A 23,278-nucleotide genomic window follows, 5' to 3' on the forward strand; every position below is an offset into this window, starting at 1 on the left:
GCTCCCTGCACGTGCGTTATGTGTTGGAACACCTCTCGGTGTTGAGCGTGGAGACACAACGACCGCGGACTGGGGCGGTGTGTTGAAATGACAACGATCCACTCTCAGCTGTTTCGCTTTCTGAGCTTCAATCAAAGGAATTCCACGTCTAGAAGAGACTTTTAAACGGCGTTTGGTGGACGCGAAAAGGGTTGAATATTGCGTTTAGATTCCAAATGAATGACTATGATGCTCTGTAAAAAAGGTTTATAAACAAGCGACTCTATGCTAAAAAGTTTAAAATGTCAACTTATTGTGACTAAATGACCTCAACTAAGATGTTTCTCTGGCCTCCACCACCTTAGCTCAAACCGTGACTTCTTTCAAAGCTTGAAGTTATTGTGAGTAAAGTTAAATGAGAGGTTTTCTAAAGGGAGTCTGGCGCTCGATAACGCTGCCGCTTTTGTCCACAGGGGCCGCCAAAATCAACACAACGTTACATTTCCTCTTAGTCGCTTTAACTTGTGCCTAAACCTTTCCAATCCCAACTGTTGGAAGACTTCATGTGGATAAAACATCCCATTTGTGGTTTATAATTTGTTTATGTTTGCGACAATGGAAGCTACTTCTTAGCTATCTTTCCCTGGCACAATATGAACATTATGATAATGAAAAGACATTAAAACACATGTTCATTGAAGAGTATGACGTGTTTCTTTTTCATTAGTTCGGTGTTCCGTCGCGTTACAGACCTTGTTCAAACAACGTCTCGTCGTTTCCTGCTTTCTTAAATTGCCGCTGCTTTCTCGAGCATTCAGAGAGTGCGATAATGAACATAATGTGCCGTGACGGTGTAAATAACTTCTCTCTTTGGCTCCGTCTCTTTCTTTCTCAACGCCAAGAGGCTCTGAGTCGCCGACGCCACAGAACCCAGGCAGCCGATTGAGAGGATGTTCATACAACTAAACTGGACTATTGTCACTCGCATGTCATTGAAAATGAGTTTAAAAGCTCGAAAGACATCCTTAAAAGAACAGAGCGAAGAATTTAGAGGGATTACTTTATAGCAATGGGATATAATAATCATACTTTTTGTTTGAATCACCTGAAACTAAGAATTATAGCGTTTCTGTCAGAGGAGAAAAAGTATTTTATGTCCTCCGAGGGAGCCGGTTGTCTTCCACGGAGTCCGCCATCTTGCTCCGCCATCTTTTTTGTAGGGAATAAAGAAGGAAGTGAGGTCACATGGTGTAAAAAACGACTAAGTCCTAAGTAGGGATGACGTCAGAGTGGATGAGTGGGTCCAATAGTACATAACTTTCACTCAGGAGGCCGCTGTTTGGGTCCCGTGTGAAGCCAGAAGTCAAAGTTGCTGACGTGAAGGAGTCGACTTCAACCGCGATATTTTCGCCTGACGGTAAATAAAAAAAGCTGTTTTTCTGTTATTTTGAAAAGACAGCATGGCACGAGAGGAAATTATGAGTAAAAATGTGGACAGAACATTTCTGTTTTTACACAATTTAAACAAACAAGGATCGTGACATCGTTGGACAGAGCCAATCCAAACAGTTTGTGATAAGCTAAGCTAACCAGCTACTAGCATGAGCCTTATAACGTCCAGATGTGAGATTACAGTGCTGATCTTTTCATTTAACTCCAATTCTAGAAAACTAAAAGGCATTTTTAACTATATATATATTGCTTTAAAGGTGCATCATTTGTAGAAAATGGTTTTGATGCTGTGCATCACATCCAGCTGCGAGTCTGCGTTGTGCAATATGGTTTGTTGTATAAAAAAGAAAAGAAAACTGAACAAACATGCAAAGAACATGAAGTCACATCTGTTCATAGTGAGCGCAGCAGTCTCTCTCTCTCTCTCTCTCTCTCTCTCTCTCTCTCTCTCTCTCTCTCTCTCTCTCTCTCTCTTTCTCTCTCTCTCTCTCTCCCTCCCTCCCTCCTTCCCTCGTCTTCGTCGTGGTGCATCTCTCCGCCGTGCACTCTCTCCGGTGACGTCATAGTTGCCGGGCAACGTCGTGAGCAAAACAGAATCCCTCTCTGCAGAGGGGAGGAGGCGAGGAGAGGAGGAAGGGAGGAGGCGAAGAGGGGAGGAAGCGAGGAGGGGAGAGAGGAGGAGGGAGGAGGGGAGGCCCCGCGGACGCTGGACTGGCATGTGCTCCTCTCTCTGCTCACACAGCAACACGCCTGCAGATCTCCCTCCTTTTGTTACCTTTCGCGGTGGTGTAGCATAGCATCGCTGCGTTAGCATCTCTAAGTTAGCATCGCTACGTTAGCACACAGCGAGCAAGGCACAGGAACGCTTTAAAGCCGGGTTGCTGGTGCAAAAGGTTGCAGATGAAGCTGCGTGAAGCTGATTTATCTTTTTACACGTTAAAAACATACTGAGGCCTCAAGAAGAGTTTGTGGAGGCCTCAGAGGTCACGTGATCTTTGTATGTTGTGAATATTTGGGGGAGGAAACACACTACTGTACAACTGACAGTGCGTTTCAATTATAACTGGTTATTTTTTGTTTGTTTCTTAGTTTTTACAGAAGGTATTATTGTTATTCAGATTGTGTGTGCGTGCGTGTGTGTGTGTGTGTGTGTGTGTGTGTGTGTGTGTGTGTGTGTGTGTGTGTGTGTGTGTGTGTGTGTAGCCTCGTGACCTAAACATATTTTCAAGGAAAAAAAGGTAAAGGTAAATAAAAAAAGATTAAATCAAAACAGCTTCTTTCCTCTGGCTGTGAGAATAATGTTCATCCTCACTCTCCATATATATATATATATATATATATATATATATATATATATATATATATATATATATATATATATATATATATATATTTATTTATTTATTTATTTATATAAAAATATGTTTGTTTGTTTGTTTGCGCAACCCTGTCGTATAATAACAAATAAGCTGTGCAACTTTATTTTTTTTAAATTTCTAAATATTTAAATTTGACTACTTTTAGGCCACTAAATAAATAAACAAATGAATAATTAAATGATTATTTCAGCCAAGAATTTCCTACCACGAGGGTTTATAGCAGCATTTACTCTTTTATGAACAAAATGAACACGAACATACTAACCAGATGAATCCATTAATACATTATTTACATCCTGTTACGTCGTGGGAAAGCTGAAAATAGTAAATAAAAGGTAGAGTTTCTTCTTTAAATGTCGATATCAGCTAACAGAAAACAAAAAGCACATCATAGTGACGCTTTATGCATAAAGCATAAGTATTCATTCACACGTGAGCGCTTCTCAAAGTGAATTCTCTGTCATGAAATGCATCTAAAGGAATGTTTCCTCCTCAGGACTCGTCTGTTCTGAGCCTCAAAGAGTGAAATAAGTGGACCCATTTATAAAAATAAGCCTTCTTCTGGTTGTGTTTTACTCCCATGGTGATTTGAGTCATTCACCCGGGTTCCTCTCTGGGAGTTCTGGTCCGTTTACTGTCCAGTCAGACAGACCATGAGTCTCTTCTCTTGCTTTAAATGGGGAACGTCCACGTTCTCAAGCCTCAGAACTGAAACCTGTTCTAAAGGTAGTGAGGAACCAGAGCTCTGCATGGAAACCAGAGACTCTGAGGTTGCAGGAGAATCCTCGCTGCTCCTCACAGCTCACATCTTCCTCCTCTTGCTCCTCTTCCTCCTCCTCCTCCTCCTCCTGCTCTTCACCTCTGCTGTCAATCTCTTTTGGTTCACACTTTGCTTTCATTCTCGCTTTTTCCCTCCATCTTCTTGGACGCCCATCCTCTCTCTCTCTCTCTCTCTCTCTCTCTCTCTCTCTCTCTCTCTCTCTCTCTACCTGGAGATAATACAGATGTGTTCTGTTAAGACTCTTGCCTTTCATACATTTCATATTCAGTCCAGAAAATATTAATGATCACTTTAACTTACTGTTTTCTCTCCCCCTCTCTCTCTTCTCTCTCTCCTCTTTCTTTTTCTCTCTCCTCTCTGCCCCCTCTCTCATCCCCCACTTCTTTCTCTCCAACTCTCTCTTCTCTCTCCCCCCTCTCCTTATCTTCTCTCATTCCTCCCTCTCCCCTGTCTCTCTCTCTCTCTCTCTCTCTCTCTCTCTCTCTCTCTCTCTCTCTCTCTCTCTCTCTCTCTCTCTCTCTGCAGGTCACACGAGGCGTCTCTCTGCAGACTTGAGGAGTTTCTCTTTACTGTGACGGACGATAACAGCAACACATCCTTTTTTTTAAAAAAGAACTTTGGTTTTATTTGTGGCAAATTGAAAACTTGGAGCACCTCGACATCCCCGCTCCTCTCCCTCCTCTCCATCCTCCCCCGTCTCTCCATCCTCCCCCGTCTCACCCTCGCCTCCGGCTAAACACCCTCCCCCTTCAGTGGGTTCCTGCTCTCCGCCTCCAGAGCGTCGGCTCTCCACTCGGAGGCAGAGATGACACCCCGAAACCTCTTCGCCTCGGCCCTGTTACGCAACGCGACCCGAGGATAACCATCAATCCCCCCGAGCGCCGCTCGTGAGGCCGACACTCTCCCAGACACAAACCCTCCCTCCCTCCCTCCTCCCTCCCTCCCTCCCTCCCTCCCTCCCTCCCTCCCTCCCTCCTCCCTCCTCCGGCTTCAGGCAGCATGGGAGACGGGAGCTGGGTCTGTCTGAGCCCAGCTGAGTTCAGCCAGCTGCAGCAGTACAGCGAGTGTGAGTACCCACGTGTCTGTTAGCCTGCGATGTGGATGATGAGTGTGTGTCTGTGTTTGTGTGTGTGTGTGTGTGTGTGTGTAAAGCTGTGTTTGCGGAACCAAACCCTGTGGTGCTCCCGCTGCAGCCGGCCCGCTCAGAGTGTTTATGCAACTCACAATTCAAAAGACTTTAAGTAGGTTTTCAGTCCCAGAAGCCGCACGTGTCCTCAATAAAACATGCAACGCGCTGCTGAACACATTAATTGATAATACATTAGTTTTTATTGAAACGCTATTGTTCAAAACAACGTGGTTCTTTTCCGTCTTTACCGCCGCAACAATCCAATAAACTTCTTTTTCAATGTGTTTTAAACACGTCACAAGCTGCTGGAGCAGGAGACCAGCATCACATCATGAATGACTTTTTCTCAACCTTTTGAAAAATCCTGCCGCTCCCATTTTAAGTCCCAGCATGCCCCATTCAGGCAATCTTTTGGCTTCAAATATGTAATTTTTCCATTTTTGAACCGAACGAGACAGTTTTTTGACTTAAACTCCTTCCTGACAGGCTAAGACTTTGTTTTATTGTGATGTTTGTTGCATATTTTGATTCTTTAGGTCCTAATCTTTCCATAAAGGCGTCTTATTGACGCTCCAGGAGGCATTTCTTCGGGAATCTGGCTGATATCATGCTGGATGTTCATAGTTACGATCAAAATATCTTTTAAAAGTGATTTTTTTGCAGATATACATTTTATTCCCAAGACTTTGCTGAACAAATACAAACAATAAACACAAGTATTGGAATGAATTTGGGGTTCTTACGACGACTCAAACACAGAGGGAAAGGAGGTCAAAATGTATTGCACAGTATTTATTTCATGACACCTATGAGCTCGTCCCTCTTCCCTCACTAACAACCACATTTGTTAGTCAAAGGAGCTTCTGTCCTCTCACATGCTGATGAATATTAAGAGTATTACTCTCTCACGCGAGCTTCTTAGTACACAAATACGTGAAAATCTGTTTTTTTAGAGCCAGCATGAGGTGAAAATCACAACGGTTACACTGGATTGTTACATTGATAGAGTAAGTGGTTCCCAAAATGATTAATCTTGACTTTATCTCCTTGTGTGTGTGCGTGTGTGTGTGTGTGTGTGGATCTATCATTTGAAGCATGCAGGATGTTGTCTTTTGTATGTAAAACCATGCTGTTGCTTGGTGCATGGCTCTGTGTTGTTGTTTGTTTGAGCGTGTGAGCAGTTCTCTTTGCAAAGCACTGAGGTTTTCCAGGTGAAGCGGGAGGAATGTTGCACATGACGCATTGTAATCTAGTCCAGAGTTCACCGGCAGTGGCTGAGCGTCTGTCTGGGAGAAGATCTTTGCACTCAGGAGCTCAGACCTCAGCCGCTCTGATTGAATGGCTTCTGTTTAGCTCTTGTTTCTGTCTTTGCAGCAAGTTTCATGGGAACTTTCTGTGATCCTGCTGACAGAGCCTGAAACGTTACGGACGAGGAGGACTTTCACCCAGTAGGACTTTCACCCAGTAGAGAGAGACTTTCACCCAGTAGGACTTTCACCCAGTAGAGAGAGACTTTCACCCAGTAGGCCTTTCACCCAGTAGAGAGACTTTCACCCAGTAGAGAGGCTTTCACCCAGTAGAGAGACTTTCACCCAGTAGGACTTTCACCCAGTAGAGAGACTTTCACCCAGTAGAGAGACTTTCACCCAGTAGAGAGACTTTCACCCAGTAGAGAGACTTTCACCCAGTAGAGAGAGACTTTCACCCAGTAGAGAGACTTTCACCCAGTAGGACTTTCACCCAGTAGAGAGAGACTTTCACCCAGTAGAGAAGGACTTTCACCCAGTAGAGAGACTTTCACCCAGTAGAGAGGGACTTTCACCCAGTAGAGAGAGACTTTCACCCAGTATAGAGACTTTTACCCAGTAGAGAAGGACTTTCACCCAGTAGAGAGGCTTTCACCCAGTAGAGAGAGACTTTCACCCAGTAGAGAGACTTTCACCCAGTAGAGGCATTCACCCAGAGAGACTTTCACCCAGTAGAGAGAAACTTTCACCCAGTAGAAAAGGACTCTCACCCAGTAAAGCAGGACTTTCACCCAGTAGAGAGACTTTCACCCAGTAGGACTTTCACCCAGTAGAGAGACTTTCACCCAGTAGAGAGACTTTCACCCAGTAGAGAGACTTTCACCCAGTAGAGAGACTTTCACCCAGTAGAGAGACTTTCACCCAGTAGAGAGGCATTCACCCAGTAGGACTTTCACCCAGTAGAAGATGTAGAAAAAGCCCTTCTTGTATTTCCCGTTATTCCGTGTGTTTTTTATCTTAAAAATGACCCTGCTTGTTACCGGTTCCTGTGTGTCGGGGGCTAAAGTTTCCGCTCGATCTCAAAGTCACAAGTTGGGAAAAGTCGTATCTTATGGTTTCTATACGCCAGAGGACGCTGACATATTCCCGCGTCCCCGTCCTCCTCCTCCTCGCGCTGCTGTGGCCGTGCTCGCCGCTTTACGAGGAGACGATAATGGAAACATAATAAATGTGCGCGCTGCCAAGGCCCCTGCAGGCCGGGAAGGTCTCGCTGTCGTTTTACTGCCGGTGGGGAGTGGAAAGACGGGGAGGGCTCGGGTGTCACCCGGCAATAAATCCAGCTCCTAATGAAGGACGCCGCTGCGCTCGTGTCTGGAGATAGAAGCACGCGGCGGCGGCGGCGGGCTCAAGGCCCGCGGCATTAATACTCCATATAATCTAAAAGAAAAGTATCATAGGAACTATTACTTCATCACTCCGTCACGGACATTTTTTCCTAATTGGTTTGTCGTTTGTCAGGATGTGATGTTTTTTTTCTGCGTGTTGTTTGATATTAAACTCCATATTTTAGTTAAATAAAACACACTTGTTTTTCTTTTTTTTTCACTTTTATCCAACATTTTAGCATCATGTGGAAAATGAAGCAGGAGATTTAATCAATAATGAAAATGATCATTAGTTTAAGCTCCATTATAAGCAAATTGCCGATGAATTGATGAGTTGATCAACAGAAAAGAATCAGCGTCCATTGAGGTGATTGCTTCATCGTTGAAGTGATTTATGACAAACTCTCTCTGGTTTTCTTCTGTTTCATGACTTTTATTTTCCTTGTTTTGTCATATAACACATTAACTTTTCACTATTTTATGACATTTAATAGATTCATTAATGATCAAAGAAATGATAAAGGACTTATTGATCTTTTAAAATCGTGTTTGACACCCAGTAGAGAGATTTAATCTGCTGCTTGTGAATCGACAAATAACTCAAACTAGACGTCTCGCCGGAAGTAACACGTGAGATCTCTCTCTCTCTCTCTCTCTCTCTCTCTTCTCTCTCTCTCTCTCTCTCTCCTCTCCCTCTCTCTCTCTCTCTCTCTCTCTCTCTCTCTCTCTCTCTCTCTCTCTCTCTCTCCCTCTCTCTCTCTCTCTCTCTCTCTCTCTCTCTCTCTCTCTCTCTCTCTCTCTCTCTCTCTCTCTCTCCTCTCTCTCTCTAATGCAGGACAGAAATAGGAGCTTTAGAGGCTGAAAGCTGCTGAGCACTAATATAATGAAGTGAAGTCTCGTTGATTATGAGAGCTGACGTGAATCATGAAAGCAGGTCTGAGCGTCCGCCCTGAAGGAGTGTGTGTGTGTGTGTGTGTGTGTGTGTGTGTGTGTGCATGTGTGTGTGTGTGTGTGTGTGTGTGTGTGTGTGTGTGTGTGTGTGCGTGTGGAGATCTGTCTCTGTAATTGTTTGACAGGTGATTATAGGAGGTCAGTTTAGTGTGTGTGTGTGTGTGTGTGTGTGTGTGTGTGCACACATTTGTCCACCGTAATTGTCTGACAAGTGATTGTACATGACTAGTCTAGTATGTGTGTGTGCGCACGCGTGTATGTGTGTGTGTGTGTGTGCATACATGGCTATGGGATTAGCATGTTAGCATGTTAGCATGTTAGCGTGTCTCCTTCCTCGTGGCTAACATGGAGACTCTCAGGCCTCCCGGTACAGACGCACACTCATCAGGTTCTTTAACACAACGTGTCTCATGTTCAGTTGTTTTTCACCCAGAGAAACTTTCTGATCTCGGTTTTAAAGACGAGTCGCACAAAGAAAAAAGCTCCAAAAGCTCCAGGTTTGTCAGGAGCGGATCAAAGTAAAAATGCATTGCAGTAAATGTGATGACACAGTTCTCTCTCTCTCTCTCTCTCTCTCTCTCTCTCTCTCTCTCTCTCTCTCTTCTCTCTCTCTCTCTCCTCAGACTCCACAAAGAAGCTGAAGGATGTGCTGGAGGAGTTTCACCGGTGAAGGAGTTCTTTCCAAGTACAATCCAGAGCAGGTGTGTCTGCACCACAACCCCCCGCTGCCCCCGCCTGCTTTATCCTTCACGTGCTTTCATGTTTGCTGGCGCTTTGATATTCTGTCTCTCACACACACGACACACACACACACACACACACACACACACACACACACACACACACACGGTGGGTACGTTATCTCTCATTTGGTGTGATATCAATCAGCAGAAATTCTGAGTCAGCACCCTCGTAGTGATGGAGACACACCCTCCATCACACATTTATAGTGTGTTTTTATTTCGGTTCATGATTTGAAACATTTCAGAGATGTGTTGAGAGCAGATTCGTCAACTTTGCAAACTCACTTTTGTATTTTCTTCGCGTCTCTGACAATTTTGGATTGCATTGCATTTTAATACTCTGTATCTTGCATGTAGTCTCTTGTTGATCTCGCACGTTGAATCTTAACGTTTCTGAACCAAAAACGCGCTCCTGTATGCAAATATTTGAAAAAAAAAATTGGATAGAAGTCTATGCTTCATGTGTTAAAGCTGCATTCTCTCTCCTGACCACCAGGGGGCGACTCCTCTGGTTGTATAGAAGTCTATATAAATGACTGGGGATGGTTTAGAGGCGAGGCTTATTGTGATTGACAGGTACCACAAAAAAAGCCTTAAAGCAAGATGTGTAGCACGTTTGTTAATCAGCTCTCCAGCAACACGTCCGCACGCACCAGAGGTCAGACAGGAACGTTTGTAAGGATGCATTCATGCGTCTGCTTGATGACTGCGTTCAGCCCAGACACACACACACACACACACACACACACACACACACACACTCACATCCGATTCCTCCTCCACAGTATCGGCACCGTGCCGACACATGCATATGATTTTCTTGTTATCAAATCCCACGATTCATTTCTTCCTTCCCTCCGGCATCTCTTTACGTCCATGTATTTATATTCCTCCTTTTTTTTCTTCGCGCCTCTCTTCCTCCTCCTCTTCTTCGTTCTTCTTCACCTCCACCTCCTGCTCCGTGGCGACGTGAGTAGCCTGGACTCCGGGCGCCAAGTGAACCAGACTTAATGTTCACGTACGGTCTCACTGAGACGACCACCTGGCGCCGCCATGACCACCGTGGCCCTCTGCCATCCATCAGAGTGTGTGTGTGTGTGTGTGTGTGTGTGTGTCTGCAGTGACTCATCAGTCCCCTGTGCCAGCTGTAGTGGAATCTACTCGAGACAAAAGAAGACTTTGACCTCTATTTCGTGCTTTCCTTTATTTATTTCTTTGGCCAACGTGTGGAGGATTTAAACTCCAGCAGCAGCGCGCTGACAGATGAGTGACAGCTGTACGTCACACCCACAGGGTTTCCTCCTCTGCAGCTCAGGGCTCTGTCAGACCGCTCTGCCATTTAGCTGCACACACACACACACACACACACACACACACACACACACACAGACACACACGAACACAAAGCTGTTAATAAAAGGCCGTTTAAAAGCATGTTGAAATGGTTGCTTTGCATTTTACGGCGTGATAGAGGTACTTTTTGTTGTTGTGACCTGCAGAAAGGGAATTTATCTGAGTTTACAACTTAAAAAAAAATAAAATGAAAAATCAATAATACAAAAATCAATGTAGAAATGTAATTACAGAAATACTCTTTGCAGCAAAAGCTTTATTTTGTTATTACATTTACTGACCATGGCTTTATTTATGTCATGATGTCATATTTACTCAATGTAGCAGTGAAAAGTGCTTGTTTTCTGTGGCGTGTGAGCTTTGTCGGCGGGAGGGAGGGTCCTCATGACGGTGTTCAGAGGCGTATTTCCACCGGGCCTCGACGCGCAAAAGGGGCTCAGCTTTACTTTGTCCTATTTTGGTGTTGAACCAAATGTTCCCCCGAGGAGGAAAAGTGGTTTACTTTGCTCATCCTGCCGTCCGTCTCATTATGTTTGCTCAGTTTATTTGCATTTAAGGTGGAAATCAGTGAGGAGCTGAGACTCTAGAGCTGAGGCCTGGATGCTGATGTCAGTGAAAGATACAGCAGCAGCAATTTAACATGAGAAGCTCTGGTGTAGCTTATAGGATTAAATACCTCCATATACATATATATATATATATATATATATATATATATATATATATATATATATATATATATATATATATATATATATATGTATATATTTATATATATATATATATATATGTATATATGTGTATATATATATATATATATATATATATATATATATATATATATATATAAACATATATATATATACATAAATATATATATAAATACATATGTATATATATATATATGTATTATATATTTATTTATATATATGATTTGTATTTATATATAAATATATATATATAAAGTAAATATATATATTTGTTTATATATATATATATATTAATTTGTTATGTATTTATTTATTTATATAAGGTTTATTTATTGAGAGAGAGAGATGTTTAATATTATTAGTCTTGAGTAGATTCCACTGCAGCTGGCACAAGAGACTGATGAGTCACTGGAGACACACACACACACACACACACACACACACACACACACACGCACACACACATACACACACACTCACACACACACACTTTGATGGATGGAAGAGGGCCACAGTGGTTTATAAATATAAATAATGTGTTTTTTTCCATGACAAAACATTGCATTGTATTTAATGGTTTTGCAGTTGATCAAATCAAAACTAGACTTCATAAGATGTCGGATGCTCGATGTTCTTCGCAGGGTTCTGGTGCACGAGAAGCGATTCATTTTAAATGTGAGGAACGGGAGCGATGAAACAATGTTGTTACCGCACTTTTCTGTGTGTTTCTCTGTCCATCGTGATCAGAAAGCTCCAGACAGCGTTTACGATCTGCTGCTTTTCAGCTTTATTAACGATGAATGAGCGACGTCAGTGAGCCACATCTGCTTCAGCTAAATCAAATCCAGCCGACATTAATGTCGTTAGTTCCATGTGACAAAGCAGGCAGATCCTGCTTGAATGTGAATGAGATTTTTTTGGGTCCAGGTCCACTTGGCCTTCACCCACAAAATGTAATTCAAATTCACTCAAAATGACCACAAAGAAAACATAAAACAACCAGCGAGAAACACAAAACAACCACAATGACACACGAAGAAACTACAAAGAGACACAGAGACACTAAAAAAAGAGTCAAACAGACACAAATGACTTCAAAGAGACACTGAACAACCACAAAGAGACACAACATGACTTTAAAGACGGCAAAACAACCACAAAGAGACACAACATGACTTTAAAGACACCAAAACAACCACAAAGAGACGCAAAACAGCTGCAATGAGACTCAAAATGATCACAAAAAGAAACAAAATGCCTACAAAAAGACTCACAACGGCCATGAAAAGGGGAGAAACAACAACAAAAAGACACAAAATTACTCCAAAGACACCAAAAATAACACAAAGAGATGCAAAACAACTGCAAAGACTCATGACTGCAAAGACATCAAAGCAATCAAAACAAGACACAAAATAACTGCAAAGAGACTCAAAATGATCACAAAAAGACACAAAATGCATACAAAGAGACTCACAAGGGCTATGTGAAGAAGAAAAACAACCATATAGAGACACAAATGACTGAAAAGACACCAAAACAGCTGCAACGAGAGTCAAAATGACCAGAAGAAGACACAAAATCACTTTAAAGAAACACAAAACAACCACGAAGAGATACAAAGAGACTCACAACGGCTTTGAAAAGGGGGGAAAACAACCATAAAGAGACACAAAAATGAGCAAAAAGACACAGAGAACAACCTGAAAGAGACACAGAGCGGCTGCATGTCTCTGGGTCTCGTTACAGCCTCATGACGGCGCTGATGCTCGTTGGATTGATCACCTTTTAATTTGAATTCTGCATGTGGTCAGAGATTCATTTTTTTTTATTCAAGCGGTTGATTTGCACAACCAGAAGCCTCCAGGCTCTGAACGGTCCCTGCAGGCGGCGCGGAGCCGGCGGTCTGGTCTGCAAACCAACCTCACCACCCGCCATGCGCACCAATGTGGCTAACCCCCTTCTTCTTCTTCTTCTTCTGCTTCTTCTACCCTCACTCTTCTCCTCATTTCCTTTCCTCCCTCTCTCCTCTTCCCTCGCCCTCCCCCAACCGTTAAAAAAACAAAAAACAGAAGCAAGACGTTCTCAACCAAGTAAGCCTCAGCCGCGCGGGCTCTGCATGCTGTGTGGTGTGTGTCGGCAGACTGCATGCGCGTCCCGTCCACTAACACGACATCACCCCGCCCGCCCGGCCGGACGGGGTTCACAGTGTGACGTGTGTTGCTGTTTGTGTTGCTTTCTCTACACTGTTTTCTTTCCTTTTAAGCCTTCAGACCTCCAACGGTTGCATCTGGACGCAGCTTCCAGCACCTCCAGTCCGTCCTCGTTATCCCAAAAAAGCAGATTTTCTGTGTGGTGGTCTGTTGGTCGGTCTGCCCTTTAGAGTCTTGAGGCCTGAACGCGCCGTTACTCTTGTTTTTGTTGGACATCAACACACGGCGATGCGTCTTTTTGAGTTGCTTTCCCACTCCGGACCTATAAATGGACGCGTTTAAAGACGGACAGTGCGTTCCATTGTAAAAGAGCACTTTAGCTGACGTTTTCCGAATCCTTTCAAACCTTGACAAAGACAGCGCAGACCAGATCCACTCCTTCAGCTCTTACCTTTCACAATAAAAGCCCTTGACATAATTACACCGCATAACTCAAATCACTGACTCAATGGAACGACGCACAGGAGCTCAGGCGGTATGAATAGTTTTGGGTGCGATACATTTACAGAATGTTTGTATTTTTCTGTAGTTTATTCGTCACGAAAGGTTTGCAAAGACTGTCGCAATAGTTTGTGTTGAAACCATCGTGTCTCTCAGCTGCTGTCGAGGCTGCAGACCTTCATTTCAGGGCAACTTGAATCCAAGTCCATCGCATCTTTTCCTCGTGACAAATGAACCCTGTCCGTCCGTCCGTGGATGGTGTAAAACGTCATTCATACCTGAGTAATTGTGTTAAACCCATCTGCTCTTCCCCCCCCCCCTCTCCACTGTAGCCCATTGATTATGAGGGCTTCCAGCTCTTCATGGCCACTTACCTGGAGAACGACATCCCAGAGGAGCTGTGTCAGCACCTCTTCACCTCCTTCAAGAGCAAGACGGGAGGATGCTCCCCCGATCCGTCCCGTGCAGGAACGAGCCTACTGGGTAAGGACGTGCGTGGTCGTGTGGTTGCAACCTTTTAACCGTCGATCACGCAGCTCACAGACGTCTTGGACGGTCTGATCTGAACTCCGGCTCGGTGGCCTTTCCTGGAAATAATCCTCAGGGTGTTTTCTAAATCGTCAGCACCTTCCGCAAAGACGTGTCCGCATCAGTAGCAGACGATGGAGGATAGAGAGCGAGGAAGTCCGCTTAGGTACAGACAACGAATGGTTTGGTCAAACAGTATTACGTAACTAACAAACTCTTTTTATAGTCCTTTCAAACTTCACGATCAGATCAGATCAACTCCTTCAGCTCTTACCGTCAGGACTCAGAACTATCGGACTCATTTGGCACAAACATACTTATTTTATCCTCAACTAGCATCTTTTCCTAAACCGAACCGAGTGCTTTGGCATATTTTTGGGGTTCAGAACCAAGACTACTGGCTTCCTGTGCAGGCGCAGTGCTCGAGATCTCAAGATCTCGAGCTATCAAGAACGACAAAAAGACATTTGAGCAGTTGACTTATCGTCTGTGTTTTTGTCTTCTTAACACAAGAAATGATCACACAGACTTCAGCCACGTCGTCTCCTTGCAAAGGAGTTGATATTTACACACTTTCCTTGCAGCAGGAATGTAAAAAAAAAAAAGCCTCACACAAACACGGAAGTATTGACTTCACCGACACGAGCAGAGGAGCACAAATCTCTGCAGAGCAGCCCGGCGGGCCGGACTCGACCCGCCGGGCTGCTGTGCAGCTCCTCGCCGCACAGCAGCTGAGGAGACAGCCGGACGGTTGAATTAGAAATCTATTTCTGTGGTAAAACGCTCGTAAAAGCAGAGGAAGCGAGCGCGGAGGGGCTGGATTCTCACAGGGCTCGCTGTGGGAGCCGAGCTCGCTTCCTTTCTTCTACCGCGTCTCCGGCGGAGTTCAACCAATGGTCGGCAGAAATGACAGGAGCGACGTCGTTCCATTAGCGGTGGCCTCGCGTGTGCTTGCCTTTCTTCAGCTGGGGGGGCTTTTCAAGATGAAATGAAAGGTGTTTTGTGGTGTTTCCCTGAAAACAAACAGAAGCATTGCGTTCAACAAATAGTGGAAAAGGCCTTTAACGTTTTTGTCACATCTTTAAGTTGTTTTACTCAAACTTAGCATCAATCCAGAAGAGGCACATTGTGATTATGTGTACATATATAAATATATAGATATATATATAGATATACATACATATGTAGTCTAAACAAACGACAATAATTTGCGATGGTGATGTTGCTTTTTTAAGATTAACGCCATATAATCTACTCAGTAAGGAATATTTCACCCTTTAAAATGTACATTTGTACATCAAGTACTCACCTTGATGTCTTGAAAAAAACATCATAAAAGGGCCCAAAACATGCGGCATCATCCAAGTTTCATTCATCCATTCATGTGCGCTCGCTACTTCCTGAACATCTTTCATCTTTGCTGAAAAAAAAACACCTTCTTGAGGCTGTTTATGTGTGCGAGTGTATGAATAAGTAAGGTTTCAGCAAAGATGCTTGTGTTTGGGAAGTAGAGAGCTGGAGGAATTTGGACTCTGGATTATACTGCACGGGTTGTGTGAGAGTTTATAAATTGATGTTTTGATAAAGTTTTGCTGATTTAGTTTCTGGATTATCGGCTCACTGTTTGAGACACGTGAGAAAAACATGAATATTCAAGGTCACACGGGGTGAGTTGTGTCTAAAATCTGTCATTACATAGCTAGACATTCTGCAGGCAGGGATCATTCTGCTCAGTGGGTTTCCTTCTCTTTTAAAACATTTAAACTGCAGGTTTAGCCAAAGTGCACGTGGAGGCAGGTGCGCTATCAATGCCGCTCACCTGGCAGCTGCTCGTCGGCGCATAAGTTACGATGAGAAGCGAGTATTTCATGGGATGTGACACGCTGTGTATCCTGTCACAGCTGAATAAGAAAGATAATCACACAGCCTGCACTGACACCTGGTGGCCGATGAGTCTAAAAACAAGTCACTGCGTATCATGCAAATGTTTCTGTGTCTTATACTCAGTGGTATGACAGACATGGGATGAATATACTTTGTGGTATTTAGTTTCTTCTGCGTCTGCCGCTGTCTTTATGTTTGTTTTCCTCCTCCCCCCCACCATCGAAACAATGGCTGACCGCAGAAGCCCGGTCCATTGACGCAGGCATCTCTATTCAGACCGAAGTGGCCTGTGCCCCCATTACAGGTACTGGAGCAGGCCGAGCACCCGGTGATGTCATCATAATGGGACAAGAGCCCTGCTGGCCGTAACCTCCTCTCCCCCCCTCCCCTCCTCTCGCCCTTTTTTTGGTGTGCTCTTGTTGTGTCGATGTGGTATTTTGTGTGGATCAGACTTTGTGAGTGGTGTTCGTGTGAGGTTTTCACCCCGTGGTGTCATTTTATCTGCTTCCTGTTTGCACCCCGAGTCCGTTTTGGGTCGTCGTCGTCGTCACGTTCTGCGATATTTCTCCAGTGTTTTTTCAAAGTATTTGTGCTCACAGTTCCTCTCTTTTCGTCCTCGTCTTTGTCTCTCGCTCCTCTCCTCCCACAGGGATGAACGGGAAGAGCATCCTCGCCGCGATGGGCCGGCACACGCCGGAGCTCTCCGCCGTGACGAGCAGCGTGGCGGCGGCGGGCTCGGGGGCCGCCACCTCCCCGTGCTCGTCCCGCTCCTCCTCGCAGCGCTCGGGGACGGGGGTCCACACGCCCGGCGGGCCCCACCGCTCGCCCTGCACCCAGGCCAAGGCCTCAGAGGGGAGCGGCAACGCCCTGACCCCCAACGCCGGGCCCGCCCGGTCGCCCGTGTCCCCCAAACTCTCCCCGGGTGAGACTTTACTTCTATGCACACAAAAATCATGTTGAACATGGCGAACTGGTAGTACATTTGATGAGAGATATCCCAAAGTCCCTCTGTGTCCAATTAGCACATATTTACCAAGACAAGGACTCATTTGCATATTTAAATGTGGCATTTAAGACAGCTTGCAACGCAAAAAAAAAAACATTTTCTCAATGTAAATAAGACACTTAGGGTGTTTGATTGCGATATCTCTGAGTTGAATCACTTTTTCCTGGCATTTAATGTCTGCAGATAGAATTACAAACCTTTGGCGAGTCATAATTGATCAGATTTAGATTTATATGTTTAATATCGACGCTATAAAACTGTGTTCTTAAGACCTGTACGTTAACGTCTGGGTGCTGCTGATCCAGTTACGACTTTCCAGCTCGGTTGTACTTACACATGATGTCATGCTGCGACAGACAGCTGTGTGATCAGGACTCGCGGCGATGCGAGCAGCGTGGCGTTACACACTTTTTTTTGTGCGTCGACAGAGCGGAGCCGCCCCGAGAGGCACTTGTCGCTGCGGAGGAGCCCGTCGCCCCAGAAAGGGCCCCAACCGCCGTCGCCCCAGGTCGTCTTCCTCAAGGACATCGTCTGCTACCTCTCGCTGCTGGAGAGGGGGACGCCGGAGGACAAGCTGGAGTGTGAGTGACGGTCTTTGTGTGTAGGCGCCCAGCCCACTTACAGCAGGTATGGCTGGTTACACCTCGCTGGGGGTCAGTGACACGCTTAACCGTTTGGAAACCGTGTGCCAAAATCCTCCCGCTCCCGTTTTAAGTCCCAGCATGCCCCATTTAGACAATCCTCTGGCTTAAAATACGTAACTTTTTCCATTTTTAACCAAACAACACAGTTTTTTTGAATGAAACTCCTTCCTAACAGGCCAAGACTTTGTTTTATTGTGATTTTTGTTGCAGAATCTGATTCTTTAGGTCCTAATCTTTCCAAAAAGGTGTCTTATTGACGCTCCAGGAGGCATTTTTGGGGAATCAGACTCACATCATGTTGGATGTTCATAGTTATTATCAAAATATCTTTTAAAAGTGTTTTTTTTCCGCAGATATACATTTTTTTCCCAAGACTTTGCTGAACAAGTACACACAATACACACAAGTAGTGGCATTAATTTGGGGTTCTTACACAGGGAAAGAGTTAAACGCTGCCCAGCTCCAATCTCAAAGCTACATCGCTGCGCAGCGACACGTCTAATCTCTGCTAACTGGCTCCTCTGTGCTGAAAAGCAGCCGCGCTCGGCTTCTTTTAGCCCCGTGGCCATCTGGAGAGAGTCCAAGAAACAAATGTTACTGCCGCCGGTTATCCGCCGGCATCCGAGTCATCACGGGGTCTCTGCTCTCTTGATTCCCTGCAGTCATGTTCCGGCTGTACGACACAGACGGCAACGGGGTCCTGGACAGCTCGGTGAGTGTCTCCTCTTGCTTTTGTATATATCTCTCTCTCTCCCTCTCTTACTCCCCCTTCCCTCATCTCTTCATCTTCCCCTCGTCTGTCTCTTTGCCCTTTGCACACAGCGGCTCCAAGAATAGACACCTGGGCGCTCGTGTTGACATGAGATCATTTGTAACTGGCCGCTCACTTTAATATCAGCCGAACAGGATATGTGAGGAAATGCATGAAGCAGGAAGTGTCGTGAGACGCTGAGCCCAACGCTCCACCGCTGCGCAGTCTGTTCTCGTGTCTCTTTGGAGTCCAAACACTTTTCTCTGTGGAGACATTTTGTAACCTTTTTGGTTTTGTTGAAGCAGTTTAATGTCTGTTCTTTTGCCCTTTTTGGATTCTTTGTTGTCGTTTGCATCTCTTTGTAGTTGTTTCATGTCTTTTTGTAGTCGTAAAACTTATCTCTGTGGAGACATTTCGTAACCTTTTTTGTCTTTTTTTGCTCCCTTTATGCTTCTCTTTGTAGTTGTTTCTTGTCTCTTTGTAGTTGTCTCATGTCTCTTTCTAGTCATATCCTGTCTGTTTGTGGTTGTTTTGCATCTCTTTGTAGTCATTAGTGTCTCTTTGTAGTTGTTTCTTGTCTCTTTGTAGTCACATCTTGTGTCTTTGTAGTTGTTTCATGTCTCTTTGTAGTACCATTGTGTCTGTTTGTGATTGTTTTGCATATCTTTGTCGTTGTTCTCGTCTCTTTGTAGTGGTTTGCATCTCTTTGTAGTTGTTTCATGTCTCTTTTTAGTCGTAACATGTATCTCTGTGAAGGTATTTTGTAACCTTTCTGGTCTTTTTAATTCTCTTTGTCGTCGTTTCATGTCATTTTGTTGTTGCACCGTCTCTGTTTGTAGTTGTTTTGCATCTCTTTGTCCAGACTGTTTGACTCTAAATGACCATAATTTACTAAATGAACATGATGCTGCATTGAAGAAGACTTGAAACTAGAGATTGAGACCTCTCGACAACCAGAGGAGCTTTAACACATGAAGCATAGGCTTCTATACAACCAGAGGAGTCGCCCCCTGGTGGTCAGGAGAGAAAATGCAGCTTTGAAGTGTATGAGAGTTGATGATTTTTCAGCGTGTGCATCTTTCTTTTCGTAGGAGCTGGATCGCATCATCAACCAGATGGTGCATGTGGCAGAATATCTGGAGTGGGATTCAACAGAACTGCGACCGGTGAGCAAACACACCCTCCGAACATGTTCGAGGACGGTTTTCTCTCAAATAAAAAAGGAGAAATGGTGAAACTGTAAACACATTTTATGAATAAAGAATGCTTCACTGTGATAGCGAACCCTGAGCTGAGTAGCTCTGCTATAAAACTGAATCAAAGATAGTTAAAATATTGGAGAATTCACAATAACACAAAACTAGACCCATCTGATCCTGTTCATTCTCTTTTTAAAGAATTCATAAAAACGCTCCGGGGAGCAAGAACATTTGCAAGAAGTTGTTCTTATTATTGCACCAGATGAAAGATAATTTCCATCTGTCTCCTTCCATCTAGTCTGTTTCTGCTTTAACTAATAAAAAGCCTTATGGAACGTTGCGTAACTCAGTTTTAAAGCGTCTCAAGAGTCGGGAGCTGACTTTGTGTGTACAGTGTTTTGGTTTTGAAGGACGTTTTACATCTCTGCTGCTTTAGATACTGAAGGAAATGATGGAAGAGATCGATTACGACAGAGACGGGACGGTCACGCTGGAGGAGTGGATCCGAGGAGGCCTCACCACCATCCCTCTGCTGGTGCTGCTGGGCATGGAAACAGTACGTTACTGCACGCTTCGTCTACTCGCAAACACATTTCAGCCGCTCTCTTCCCATCGGCCCAGAGGTCGTTCAAGAAATGGAGCTCAACACTGGGACGACACAAAAATATGGTTTCATGTTTTTCTGAACCGGCTTTCTGCTGTCACTTTGCTCCCTAAATACTAATAAAAAAGCTCAGTAATAACGTGGTAATAGTTGGGTCATAAGGAGGTAAAAATGAGGTGATACCATGTGATTACTTAAGTGATAAGTGGTAATAGCTTGATATTAAGGATGGGTCATATGAGGTCAAAAACAATGAGATCAAGATACGGACAAGGCCAATCTTTGTAATAGGAGTTTATTAATGTGGTGACGTGCTGAGAAGAGCATGGTTTTATTGAATAAGCAATGTGTAGATTACTAAATGATAATATTGTCACATGGACAGATAATAATATGGAAGCCCATTTTTAACACCACAAAAAAATTATTAAAAAAAAAAGATTATGGCAAAAAACAACAACATAATTATGATAAAAAAGGCATAATGACAACAACAACAACCAAAAAGTATTAATTATGAGAGAGTAAGTGCGCATGGCTGTCTAATTCTGCCTTTTTTTGTCATTATGACTTTTTTTGGTCATAATTTTTTTTTTGTCATATATATATATATATATATATATATATATATATATATCATGATTTTTTGTTGTCATAATTATGACTTTTATTTTTTGTGGCGGAAATGGGCTTCCATATAATAATGAGGTAATATAGGGTGTTTTTTTATATTATAGGCCGTGTTATACCCTCAAAAAACTTCATGGAAATCAAAATTGATAATTTTATAATAGTGAAATTGGTAGTTTTAACCATAACTCAGGGCTGCAACATCATAATACTTCTTTTTTCATTACATCTCACAGTTTATAATCTTAGTCTTCACAACCCTCGCTGTTCATTTCATCCATCACCATCACACCTGGTCCACATCACTCTGCACTCTGCGTCTCTCTCGTGACTTGAGGGCGTTCAGAGTGCGGAGCGAGGAGAGTCCGGACGCTTCATGCGACCCTCGTGTTCTCCTCCTCTAGAACGTGCAGGAGGACGGGCAGCACGTGTGGCGTCTGAAGCACTTCAACAAACCCGCGTACTGTAACTACTGCCACACCATGCTGCTCGGGGTCCGCAAGCAGGGCCTCTGCTGCTCACGTGAGTCACACTCGTACTTTGACTTTCCTGGAGTCCTCGCCTGAATGTCCTCTGTTCTGAACCCTCTGTACCTTTGACCTGCTTCACTTTATCATAGTCGAACATTGCAGAGAGAATGTTCACGTGTTGAATGTTCACGTGTTGAATGTTCACGTGTTGAATGTTCACGTGTTGAATGTTCACATTCAGAAAGTGTTTTTTTTTTCGAGGCGGACCTGAAACCTTTTCATTTCTTTCTGTGTGTCATCTTCATTTCCTCTTAACCAGAAACATCTGAACAACATCTCACATGTGTACTTTTCATTATAACACCTAAATTATTCAAACAGCCCTAGTGGTTGCAGAGATACACACTTTTTAGTTTGGGGATGATATTTTTTTCAACAAAAGGGCCTAAAATGAAGGTTTTTTATCTGTTAACTCTCTCGTACTCACACCTGAATTTCTCGACGCTGACGTCGTCGTCACAGTCGAACATTGCATATAACATTTATTTATTATATATTAAACAAACTTACATACTTATACGTCACTACATATACTATATTTACACACTTCATATATATTATTTAACATTTGTATTATTTCATTGTCTTGAAACACACATTGAGATGATCTCTAATGCGGTAAACATTATATTTGTTTTATTAAATCTCCTGCGGGACATGTTTTCAAGTGAAGATATATTTAATATAGCGTTGACTCTCTTTAACGAGCTTGTTGTCGTCGTCTCTTCTCAGTATGCAAGTACACGGTGCACGAGCGCTGCGTGTCCAAAGACATCGCCGCCTGCATCAGCACCTACGCCAAGTCACGAAGACACACCAACGTGAGTACGGAGGCCTGGAAGGGGTTCGTGCTCACACACTGACCCGTCTGTTCTCAAGCAGTTTAATTGGGGCTCCGAGGATCACGGGACGGCCCGCGAGGCCACGCGAAGCCTTCAAACCGACTCAATGTCCTCTTGTGTTGCAGCTTATTTTGAAGCGAGTCCAACAGCTCTGCAGAGTTGTTCCTCCGGCTCCCGTCGGCTGCAGCGGGTCTCAAACTTTGTCTGTCACCGCTTTGGAGGAAGCAAGATGTTCCCACTCCTTCCGTGCTTTTTTAACGAATAGATTAAAGACAATTAAAATCCCTTTCAAGTAAACCAGATCGCTCCATCTGACAAGAACTAATAACATGTGCAATCACTTTGATAAAACAATGCAAATAAAGTTATATATGTGCAAAAAATAACTTATATTTGGCAAAACAGATGACTAAAGAAGCCGGTTGGGTCCCTGTTTTCTCCCCATAGTTTCATGTTGAAGTGTCCTTGAGCAAGGCACTGAAGCCCCAGAGCTTCACAGCAGCACAAAGCTCCTTCCTTACTAAGGATGATGGGTAACATGCAGAGAATATTCCCCCACTGTGGGATTAAGAATCTGCATCTCCCCCCCGTGCCCCACCTGTAATACCTCCGCGCCCCACTAGAGGGAGAACCACTGCTCGACTGGCAGAAGTGTAAAAAGAAAACGAATAAATGCAAAATTTTTAAAAAAAAACAGCTTGTTTTTTTCCTCCTTGCAGGCCATGCAGCACGTCTGGATGGAGGGAAACTCTCCGACAAAGTGCGACCGCTGCCACCGGAGCATCAAGTGCTACCAGGGCCTGACGGGCCTGCACTGCGTCTGGTGTCAGATCTCTGTGAGTCGCTGCCTCGTGTGGACGCATGAGGATATGACCGGGTTGCGCTTTTTAATCCGTC

General features: G+C 44.0%; 1 protein-coding gene across 1 annotated transcript in view; it reads left to right on the top strand.

Moving 5' to 3' along the window:
• Nucleotides 1-4,528: 4,528 nt before the first annotated feature.
• Nucleotides 4,529-23,278, top strand: part of LOC137782662 (diacylglycerol kinase beta-like) — a 66,991-nt gene continuing 48,241 nt past the window's right edge. Inside the window, 14 exon segments of the mRNA XM_068572157.1 lie at nt 4,529-4,657; nt 8,927-8,967; nt 8,969-9,004; nt 13,182-13,202; nt 14,096-14,246; nt 16,417-16,479; nt 16,825-17,097; nt 17,610-17,762; nt 18,488-18,537; nt 19,668-19,742; nt 20,212-20,331; nt 21,414-21,531; nt 22,272-22,360; nt 23,101-23,217. Coding sequence (XP_068428258.1) covers nt 4,591-4,657; nt 8,927-8,967; nt 8,969-9,004; nt 13,182-13,202; nt 14,096-14,246; nt 16,417-16,479; nt 16,825-17,097; nt 17,610-17,762; nt 18,488-18,537; nt 19,668-19,742; nt 20,212-20,331; nt 21,414-21,531; nt 22,272-22,360; nt 23,101-23,217 — 1,374 coding nt within the window. The 5' untranslated portion in view covers nt 4,529-4,590.

Source organism: Clinocottus analis, unplaced genomic scaffold (assembly GCF_023055335.1).
Source record: "Clinocottus analis isolate CAN_PGR_092001 unplaced genomic scaffold, fCliAna1.0.p SCAF_12, whole genome shotgun sequence".
NCBI lineage: Eukaryota > Metazoa > Chordata > Actinopteri > Perciformes > Cottidae > Clinocottus > Clinocottus analis.